General features: G+C 46.6%; 1 protein-coding gene across 1 annotated transcript in view; it reads right to left on the bottom strand.

The window, feature by feature from the left end:
- The window catches only part of Vdup1 (arrestin family protein Vdup1), a 32225-nt gene that overhangs the window by 8224 nt on the left and 12393 nt on the right, over positions 1-11608 (bottom strand). Inside the window, exon 2 of the mRNA XM_050189132.3 lies at positions 748-873. Within this exon, the coding sequence (XP_050045089.1) occupies positions 748-873 (126 nt within the window). The remainder of the gene's footprint in view (positions 1-747; positions 874-11608) is intronic.

Here is an 11608-nt window from a genome sequence, read left to right as displayed (position 1 = left end):
GCACAATGTGAAAAGAACCACCGTGGCGGTGTAGTCTCTTTGGCGTTGCGCTTCTCAGCACGAGGGCAACGGATCACCTCCCGGCCGCGACGACCGCATTTCGATGGGGGCGAAATGCAAAACGCCGTGTACCGTGCATTGGGTGCGCGTTAGAGAACCCAAGGTGTTCAAAATTAATCCCGAGTTCCCCACTACGGCACATCTCATAATGACATCGCGGTTTTGCCCCGTAGAACCCCATTTTTTTTTTCCATATAAAGGTACGAAAGGACCACAGCTTAGCAAGCGAGGAAACGTCATTTCGGATGATGGCAGAATGAATTCAGTGTAATGGTAAAAAAGCAATGAAAAAAGAAAGACTACACCTACCGTGCTTTTACGAAGTTCATGCACTGCACTGTCAGTTCCCATTATGTGTACTTGAGGCGCTCTCGTTTCTAAGCGATGACGCCTGGAAGGAATCCTAATTTGTGTTTCCGCACCTGCTCATTGGCTACTTCTTGTAACAATGAGACTGCCGTATAACTAAAGTGCCGATAAGTTTACCGCGAGCCTTCAAGGCATCTGCTCGGCGTGCTCACGCGGCCTGGAATGTTTCAGTATCGGCAAACTGCACCCGTATAATGTGTACCTTGCGTCGGCGCACTGTAATTGCCTGCCCGGGTATCCAGTGAAACTGGGTCACAGCGCGCGGACGCACAATTTGGCACGGCGAGGCGCCTTTATTGTTTCTGCACGCGGGCTCACCTTTGGGCGTGTTTTCGCCGAGCAGCCGCATGCGGAAGTCGATGTAGTTCTCCCGGTCCGACGTGTTCACTTTGGACTTGTCCGTGAGCCGCACCACGCCTTCTCCGACAATGTGGAAGTACAGGCCTGTCACAATGGTCGGAGAGAGAGAGAGAGAGAGGAATGGGGAGATGAGTATATGCTGCAGGCAACGAACCGTGCAAGTGCGCGCAATTAAAGACGACAGTAAGTATGCCTTTCAGGTTTAGTGTTGGACGCTACGAACGGGGCGTGCCTGAAGGTTGAGAAATAATAAAGTGTCACTCAGATTCAATCGGTGGTTCACGTGTGAGTGGCGTCACCACACATAGAGATAAATTCTCGACTCGCGACATCACGAAATCGGCAACGATAAATAAATCTTGTAGTGCGTAAAAAGATAACAATAAAAAGCGAAATAACAGCAATAATGAACAAGAGAGAGAGAGAAAGAGACAGTCAGAAAACACAGAAAAACAAAAAGACAGAAAAAATGCAAATATATGGTGAAATTTTTGACACCGGAATGTTATTACTGGTGCTGCGCTGGATGTTGGGCGAAATATGTGAAGCGAAACAAGGGGCCTTCATTTTCTCTGCCATGTAATCAAAATTATCGCGACAAATCCCGCACAGTGCACGAGCGAGAGCTTCTAAAGAATATAGTATACAGCGCATGTGATTATTTCATGTTTTATTCAGTATATATATGCCCATGTGGTGAACGACACTTGGGCCGAAGCACTGCGCGTTCCATCAGTGTAATCGTAATGCGGTACCGGGCTCGTAGCCCTTTGTCAAAGTCCTATCTTGTCGTGCACATTGTCTTCAGGATGTCCGCTCGCAGAACAGGAATTCCACTTTAAGCCGCAATAACATAGTGAAGGAAACGCTAATCACTAGATAGAGTTAATGGCGACAGAGTGCAACAATACTCGTAATGCTGCGCTGAGATATAAGGCGCTCACGTTCCGAATGAATGCCACTCTCGAATACTTTACCACCCGCTGACTATCGTAATACCGGTTGCTTCCATTTTTCTGCACGAAAGGCATGAACTGCATAAGGGATCGACGTTGGGCTAGTTGGCGTCACATTTGGACGGGGAAGCAATGAATGATCAACAACACATGCGTTGTGCGTGTGCAGTATGTCGTGCAGCGCGCATGCGGTGTCGGTCTTTCACTGTCCTCGTCGTGCGGGCGCTATTTCCCCGTCCAAACGGAAGCGATAGCGTAAAGAAGCCTGGCGTTCCCACAGTCATTGCGTACGTAACTCCTTTAAGGAAACCCATCGTGTGCTAGCTTTCCATCGTTTCACGGTGCGATGGAAAGTACTGGTGACGTGAAACTCGCCTGAAGCACCCATTCGGAAAGCAGAATATGGACCGATTTAGATCAACAAGAAAAATGCCACGTGTGGTCTCCGCAGAAACTGCAAAATGCTTTTGGGCCCGATTTCAGTGACGGATGTGCAATGCAAAATGGTGCTTTAGCCTGGAGACAGCCCACGATGGCGGCACTCAGAAGACAGCGTTCGAAATCGTCTACATATAACAGGAAGAAAGTGGACCTATATGGAAAAGCGACGTCCTGTAAGTCTATATTGCAGGTCAAACGCTTCCGCTGAAAGACTGAAGGTGAAAGCGACGGGGGTCTTAGCGGGAATGAGCTGCGACTGCAAGAATAAAGTCTACACTCTCAGCCCACACTCTCGAACCTAAGTAGCGCTCGCCTACAGTTGGCGAAGGAAAATAGAAGTAAAAATAGAATGGAAGCAAGATGCAGTGAAATAAACGCCCAAATGGATAAATGCGGAAACGCAAGCGCAAAACCAGCCGCACAGAAGAACGCTGCACGAAGATAAAACAACATAAGCGCCCATTGAGCTTTCCTGCAATGCCAGATATATACCGCTTCCCAGCACCCATTCGACGTTTCACACCAATAGCCTTCCGGAGTTTAAATTTGGCGTTATCGGCTGCTTACTGAACATCTCACTGTTTCGCCTTATAGAGTGGGTCACGCGCTCGGAATATTTTCCCGCGCCATTTATACTTATTCGTCTGATGGCCGAAAAAATAGGAAAGCAGAATTAGAGAAGAAAGTTGGGCTAGTTGGTTAGTATTAATAAATTGAAACATATTTAACTTGTGCTAAAGAGACATGGGACGAGAACGATCACAACACTAACATCACGCTAGCGTCGTGTCCTGTTTCTTGTTTTGTTTTGTTTTGCTTTCTCGTCTCACGCCTTTTTGTGACCAGTTATGTTTCAGCTCTGTGACAAAGCAGATGTTAGTGTATAGAAAGCGCAAACCAATAATTACATAACTCCAGGGGGTCTTTTTCTTTTTTTCGACGAGAACAAACCTGCACATGCTCGGAAGTGAAGAACGACGTGATACCGCAAGTACAAAAGACTCAACTTCATGTCACCGCTGAACAAAAAAAGCATAGCGTTAAAAGAAGTCTCTCCAGACAAAACAATACAAATTAAGGTGTTTTACGTCCCAAAACCACAATTTAGTTATGAGGCACGCCGTAGTGTGGGACTCCGGAATAATTTAGACTACCAAGGGTTCTTTAACGTGCACCTAAATTTAAGCACACGGGTATTTTCCCATTTCGCCCCTATCGAAATGCGGCCGTCGTGGCCGGGGTTCGATCCCACGACCTCGTGCTAGCAGCTCAACATCATAGTCATATAAGCGACCACGGCAGGTAAGTCTTCAGACAGGCAACACGTCTAGGTAACCGCGATAGCTGAATATCCGAGGCGGCAACGTTAACTTAAAGAACTTAAAGAAAGGGTGTCCGAATAATGAAATTTTCGAATTGAATCGAGTACAAATGTTCCAAAGAAAAAAAAAAACGACGTTGGAATATCGAATTGAATGTCAGATATTTACTCATTTTTAAGCACCGCGGAAAAAAAATGAGTTGCGTAGAACTAGTTTGGTAAACAGGAGAGGACTATTTAACCTATTTGACAGACGCATGCAGTGTACAATCGCAACTGAACTTCTGCTTAACAGAGGATCTTTTAAACGTAACACAACTGCTTTCAGTCTCCTGGTCCACCAAGGCAATTACAGCAATGAAATAATGAGACAACACGTTAGCAGATTCTCGTTTGTTGATGGGAAGAAGTTGCACAAAAAGGTGAAATGGTGAGAGTTGCCGTACAATAATAAGTTCCTTCGCCTATATCGAGGCACACGCACGCACACACAAAAAAAAAAAAAAAAAATACAAAGAAAAGAAAGCAAAAAAAAAAGCAGGAAAGGAAACTCGTATGTAGGCTGCCTATACGCCAAGATTTCTTATTGAATGACAAGAAATTATTGGGTGACCGTTATTTGCCTTACCCCGTGTTCGCTCAGAAACTAGTGCCCGTGCGCAACACCGATGCTCACATTCAACGGAATCAAACGCATCAGTAACCTGTGGCACGCATCCTCCGACTTCAGACTCACACAAGTGTAATTTCTCATATTCAAGCTGAACGACTATTCGACAAGTTCGAATAGTGAATTCTCGAATTGAGTGCACGAATCAAATAGCAAAGCCTATTCGATTTGTATTCGAAATTTCGAATATTGGCACACCCCTGCAACTGGTCACTTCAGTCGTATAAAGCGCGTCGCGTGGTGTGTCGCATCAATGAGCTCGTGAATGCTAAAGAGGACACGTGCATTGTGCCTGAAAGCGCGAGCATACCTCCAACCGAAACTTAAAGGATCACTCGAGAGCGCTTACGGTGCAGTTTACCCGTCCTCTATAGGGCTCAGCATTGTTTTCCTTGAAGAGCGGGCGGTACAAGGAAGAATGGCAAACAATAATCGCCCCTTTAGTGTCCCGTTTCGCCTTGTCATATTTTATAGAGATTCAACGATCTGAACAATGCGCAGCTGTCCGCTGAACACGCCCCGTTGCGCATGGCCTCGCCGGTTCCGGTCAGTGCACACTATAGACTGCGCAAGCCGGATAAAAGCGCGCAATCTGAAGTGCTCACGAGATGCTTGCTGCCTTGTGGAAGGTGTCGCGGACGCTACCCTTTCGAACTTTGTGCTCACTGTGGTCATCTTTAGCCGGCGCTCGCTCTTCTGTGCCTGCAGGGTCCGTTCGCTTCGTTAGAGAGCGCCTTTTTCACCTTTGCGATCATAAGTAATCAAGATGAATGAGTATGTTACGCATAGTAGCATGTCTTACTGGTTGTTTGACTATATACTGCATAGTGTTGGTGATAATGCTGTTCCCACAAACTTTGTATCTTCTGCTTTGCCACAAATGCAATACTATCAGTAGTACATCGAACACTTGCACGTAAGCAATTTCTGCAGTGAACGAGTTATCTAATTAAAGAAGAGTGGGCTGTGCCTAAACGGCTCCGCCACCGGCATGAGGTCGGGGTTGCCGTGGTCGGCAGCTCGTCTGTGACCGCTATCTGTTCCCCCGTATTCAACCATAACATAATTACATTTGGTGGATGTTAATCTCTACCAATTCGTCTAAAAATAATTAAGATTAACTATTCTTTTTTTTTACTAGGCCAAATCCGTTTCTGTCCCGGTACATTTATAGGGCAATTGTTTCGTGAGATGGCACGCTACCCGCCGCGGTGGCTTAGCGGCTATGGTGTTGCGCTGCTAAGCACGAGGTCGCGGGATCAAATCCTGGCCGCGGCGGCCGCATTTCGATGGGGGCGAGATGAAAAAACGCCCGCGTCTCGTGCATTAGCGACACGTTAAAGATCACCTGGTGGCCAAAATTAATCACTACGGCGTGCCTCATAATCACATCGTGGTTAAGACTGCACGCTGCGAAACAGATGCTAAATACCTACAGTCCCCTTACGTCGCTGACTACAATCCCAAACTCAGGAACTTGGGCACAGCTTACGTTAGTGTAGGTACGGCGTGCAGCTTACTGTAAGTCCGTGGTAGTAACAACATTACAAATCAAATCATCATTAAAACACGAAATATAATAATAAACATAAAATAATGATAAGATAAACATATTACAGCCCGAAAGCGAAAAAACACAAAATTTAAAAGAAAGCCTGATAGGCCGCCTGCAGCCATTTCCCTCACTACGTGCGTCAGCTTCATTTAAGGCTCGAACAGCCAATCTGATACTAATATCTTTGTCTATGGTGTAATTTCCTGGCCTGCGCACCGAACCGCCTTAACAACGATGTTGATTGATGACGTACAAGCGCCGCTCAAGAGCTCTTCAGTACGGGAGGACGGTTCTTTTCTGGCGCCTTTAAGTAGCTATGCGGGAACTTTGTATCTTTCCCGGCGTAACGCTCTCGCTTCTCCGGCGAGCTCGGAAGCGCCGCTCTGCTCCTTGCGGCGTGAGTCTTTCAGAGCCAAAACGATGGGGGCGTGGTGGACCACCGGCGAAGCCTGCTTCAGTTGCGTGCGCGCCCGCCAGAGTAGTGGACTGACGAATTAGATCCACGTTGGTGGGCTAGTGGACCGAGTCAGTAGGAAAGCAGGAGCCAAAGCAGAGCAGTCATCCGAAAGTAACAGGGCAGCTGTGGATAGTGGCAAGGAGAGGGAGAGGAGAAGGGTGTGGGGGTGAGTAGCGTGGCGCCGGCTCTCTTGTAGCCGTCGCCCTCCTATAACGAGTGCGCGTTGACTGTTCCGGTTGCAACTATGCCGCGGCACGCAGCCTGTGTAACAAAATTGGTAGCTCGGCATGCTGATATCGCCCGCTGGGGAGCTGAGCTGTTGACTCAGTCATCTTACCTTTTTCTTTTTTTCTTAAATAACACACGCTACTTTTGAAGCGTACCAGGTCCAGATATATTAGAAAGAGGGAAAGAAAGTGAGCGCATGCAGTCTCTTTCTAAAACCGCCAGAGAGAGAGAGAGAGAGAGAGAGAGGGAGAGAGAGAGAAAGCAAGAAGAAGTTAAGGAACTGAATCGGATGAGCGTCCGGTTTGCTACGCTACATCGACGGTAAGGAAAAATGAAGCAGAAAGAGTGGGCCGAAGCCGGTGCCCTTCAAAAACTACAGTAGTGCACGATTGCCTTTCTGCGCTAGCGACGGATCGGCCCACGGTCCCGGAATTTCGGTCTCATAAAATATTCTGGAGTCCAGCCGCTTTTTAGCGCGGTTTGTATATAGACAGACGCTCTGGACATCGCATTGAGGGCATGTGCACAACAGTTGTTGAAGGGTTCATTCAGATCTTTAATGGTCGCACGGTTGTATGTCGTCCATTCCAATGCAGTCAAGAGAAATATTAATTAAAACAGTACCAGTGGTCTTATTCCAGTACCAATGTGCTAGACATAAGACCCTGGTCATGAAAAAAAATGATAGGGAGTTATCTTGACTTGCACGTTTATCATGGCCGTGTCAATTAGCACCATGTCGAAATGGAGCTGGGTCACAGCGCTATGACGATACCGATGTCTTCTGAGTACGTCTTCAATAACAATGTGACTGTACTCTCGCTAATGCAGCGAAGAAAACGAAGTCAGCGGCGCTGTGCCGCCAACGTTAGCACGCGAGACATTGTGTGGCTCCGCTCCTCTTTCTGAATTCCGTCTCCTGACCTTTTGTTATCATCAATAAATCCACGATAATTTTGCGGAGGTGTGGGGTATCGATCCCTGTACCTCTCGCACTGCTACTACTATAGGTTATACTATACCACTATAGGCTAACTATTATTGCCTCCTAGCGTCAGAAGCTCTGCCGTCGACATCATCTCGAAGCAGACACTTTCGATTGTTACATGCCAAATGACTGTAAGATTCCAACAGAAACTCAAAACTTTGCAAGCTGCCGTCGGTGGGGCGCTGGGTTTCCGATCTTTCGGAATGAAGGGCAACGTGTTAGGGAATATACTTTTAGGTCAAGCGAAACGCTTATTTTCTGACTGATGGGTAAACTTCTTGACTGTTGGCATTCCAAAGCTGCTTATTGATTGTTGGCGTAGTGGAGAGTTCGCGAGCACGTGTCATTTAACGCACACTGGAAGTTTAACGAAGCATAGGATTTGGCGCTGCCTATGCGTATAAACTTTCACAACCCGCCGCGGAGGCTATGGTGGTCTGCGACTTAGCACAAGTTCGCAGGTTCGATACCAGGCTTCGCTTATGAATGTTACGAAATCGGAATCGCTTCCGATGGGCGCGAAACGCAACACTCGCCTGCATGCTGATACACGTTAAGGAAAACCATATGGTTACATAGGGTGTTTCCGCAAACACGTTTAACAATTTTTAATTGCTTGTGGCAGAGAGAGAGAGAGAGAGAGAGAGGCAAGGAGGTTAAAGACAGGGAGGTTAACCAGAGGTTACCTCCGGTTGGCTACCCTGCACTGGGGCAGACAGCGCGATTCTAGTCAATGAGCTGGTGTACTCGAAGAGGTGGACATTATTACTTGCACAAAAATGTGAAATGCATAGTCTACTCATTAACAAAAAATAACTAATTATGTTTGAAACTAATTACCTCATGGCATATCTTGCAATTTACAAATTATAGCGGATGAAACTGCAAGCCATATCCACTTCAATATAATTGTGTGGAGGACACCATTTACGAGATATGCGCCGTCAAACTAGCGGTAAAAATACACTGTCGTTCCATTTACTTGATGGAACTAAATAACTGGAACGCCAATGCATTTCTTCGCAAAGTTCGGGAATTAATATCTCGCAACTGATGTCATCCTGTAAATTCGCTCCAAGTGGATCCGCTTTGCGAACTCCCCTGCTAGAATTTGTAAATTGCAATATGTGCCATAAGGTATTCAGTTAAAAATTTAATTAGTTATTTTTTAATTATTCGATTATGCATTTCATTTCGTTGCGCTAGTAACGTCCGCCTCTTCGAGTAGACCAGCTCATGGACTAAAATTGTGCTATTTGCAACAGGAAAGTAAAAAAAGATTGAAAGTGCTCGCTGAAAGAGACGGTATAGTTCATCCGTAGAGCCTTGCACAACGGCGTCTCTCATAACCCACTCTGTAGTTTCGAGACCCGTTAAACGCCACAATGCACCAGTATAATATACTTTCACGGACTAACAAACGAATGAGAAACTAAGGCTCTTTTCACAGGACGTACACATGCCGCGTCATTTGCGGTAAAAATCGTCGTGCAAAAAAAAAACATTATAATAATAATAATAATTCTGCGAAATGCTATCTTGAAGCGAAGTAGTATACTACCGATAGTAAACTACCGTAAACTATCAGTTGACCGGTCACCTATAGCATCGTGAACTGTCCGAGGTCCAAGTTGTTGGCAAAAATGGACCTTAAGAACAAAGAACTTGGCGTAGCCTATTCCGGCACCACCTAGAAGCCTCCGTTAATTGCATTCCTGCCTTCTTGAAATTGATACGCATTTTTTTTTTCGTTGTCTCCGTTTCAATAAACTCTACACTAAAACCTCCTGAACCGGCTGGGCTGCGCGAAACCCGCCCAAGGCCACGTATGCACCCGTGTCCTCCTCCTTCGCTACACCTATGTTGGGCAGCTCGCCAGTGACGCCATCATCCACCCCCGCGGTCGCGCGCCACCAGAGCGGTTATACACCGTTGCCATCGTTACGTGTCGACGAGCCAGCGCGCAGCCGGTGTGTCGCGGAGGCACGGTGTTGTCGGAGGCGAGCCCGTCTTCCCCACCGAGTGCGCGTCGGGGGCGACGGACCTTGGCCCGCGCGCTGCCCACGCGCGCTTTGCGCCCACTCTTCGAGCGCGGCCGCGCTGCAAGGCGGAGCAGGAGCTCCTCTCTTGTTTCCACATTCAGCGGCAGCACGTTCTCCTTCGTGGACGACGTGTCGTGTAAACGCATATGCGTCTGCGTGCACGAGTATGTGCGTGCGCCCCGCTCTTGACGAGTGCCGGACAGCAAGCCTACACCGTTTGAGAGCCTCGGAGCGCGGATATGGATGGACGGCGGCAGTGACAAGGTCGCCAGAAGGAAGGAAATGCTGTGCGCCGAATATCGTCGTTCGCAGACCAGACGAGGAGAGCGCGTGCGCTGTGATAGACGGGCGTCCTTGACGGAGGAACGGAGAGGCAGAATGTATTGATTACGCCTGCCTCTAGAGACAGTTTCTAATATTTCCTTTTTCCAATTTGGCCAATCTTGTATACTACAGCGATGCGTGATAAGGTTAGTTCAGCCAGTTTTTTGTGGCGTCTTTTCTCAAGTATCATCACGGAGTTTATCGTAATTTATGCTTTCTTATAACAGGAAGCTACAAGGAAAGAAAATGCTATTCGTCCCCAGCCCGGATTCTATCCCGAGTGTTTTTGCTTTTGTATACACCCTCGCCTTCACACTGTCATATGAGTGCGTAAGTAGGGGAAGGTGGGGGCGGATGGGAGGCAGTCAAATTAAGGTAATAATGATAATGGGCAGAGATGTAGCCAAGAAGCCGTCTGCTTAGCAGAAGTTTCGAAAAGAACGCATATTATAGGGTCACTAAACTGGAACACTAAATCAGCCTATAATGGTAACGTGATCTTTGAAAACTCCACTTTTATACATACAGGGTAAAAAGGTTGATTACTACCGGAGAAATGTAAGACGAACTTTCCTTTCTTTGAATTTCATGCCAGAATCAAGGCACCGCACGTTACGTTAGTGTGTTGTCACAAACTACAGTGTATTTTCTTGTGTTAATGCTGCAGCATTAAGGCATGTCTTAGCACATACCTAAGGCATGCCTTAGCACATGAAAATTTTTCAAAAATTGTCATGTTCGTAGGTTCCTTTAGAATGAAACGCAATGCTTCACTGTCGATAAGCAATTGGGTAGTGTACAAATTCATGCCTTAGAGACAGTAGTTTCTGAGTAATATAAAGATATCTCTAAGATTATGCTTTTGTGGACTGCATGCGCCGGAAGCGATTGAAGGAGCCAGAAACACGTCATAGACGTCGACTTTTGAAACCACCTTTTCGCTTTCGTGTCTTCTTCTAGCTTAAGTATAACATTCACTAATGTTAAGAAGGACCTTTTTGTTATTGCAGAAACGTACTTTACTAATGCAGCTTAGCATTCCTCTTTAGTGTTGCTTGTAAGTAATAAACAACACACCCTAAGAAACCGTTGTTTTGAGTCCTTCCACATTGCGTCATCTGCAAAGTATGACAATGATGCGAGGGCCTGTGTGCGCACGAGGGAACGGCGCATACCTTCAAACACAAATTCAGGCGCAAGAGAAATGACGGTGCGCCAGAGATGTACGAACTTTGACCGCTTGATATACACGCGATCGAGCTTCAAGTTCTAAACAAGTGTGTTTCTGAAAACCCGCTAGATGCCTATCTCGTGGGTCTTCGCAAGGAATCGCGTCTGTAGACTCCACGGCCACTTATACAGACTGCACCGCAGGAGATTACTGCTTACTTCGCGAAACTACGTCATCAAGGGACAGAATACTGGTTTGGTCAAGGGCGACACATCGAAATGAGCTGCTGTGGAATAAATTATCCGGTCTCCTCAAGTGGGCACTATATTACGATTTGCTGCGGCAACAACATCGTGGGATGGCTGATAGAGAGAGTAACCCATTTAAATGACGGTTAGATGCCTATTTGAGGAAGTGGGTAATGGGGAAGGGAAATCGGGCTAAATTTCTGATGCGCGGTAAGAGACCTAAGAGACCTGCAGGTCTAAACTAGCGACGGAGGAGGGCTGTGGCTTAACAACGAATGCAGAACACGAATAGAAGACGTGACCAAAAAAAAAAAAGAAGAAAGCAAAAAGAAAAGTATATAAATGGAATGGAATAAGCCTGATACTACAAGGCAGAGGCAACTGTATGAAATGGCAGATGTCACATTGTTGTTGTTAC

This window comes from Dermacentor andersoni, chromosome 2 (assembly GCF_023375885.2).
Source record: "Dermacentor andersoni chromosome 2, qqDerAnde1_hic_scaffold, whole genome shotgun sequence".
Taxonomy (NCBI): Eukaryota; Metazoa; Arthropoda; class Arachnida; order Ixodida; family Ixodidae; genus Dermacentor; species Dermacentor andersoni.
The sequence above is the reverse complement of the archived record's forward strand: the minus strand, read 5'-3'. Positions and strand labels throughout refer to the sequence as shown.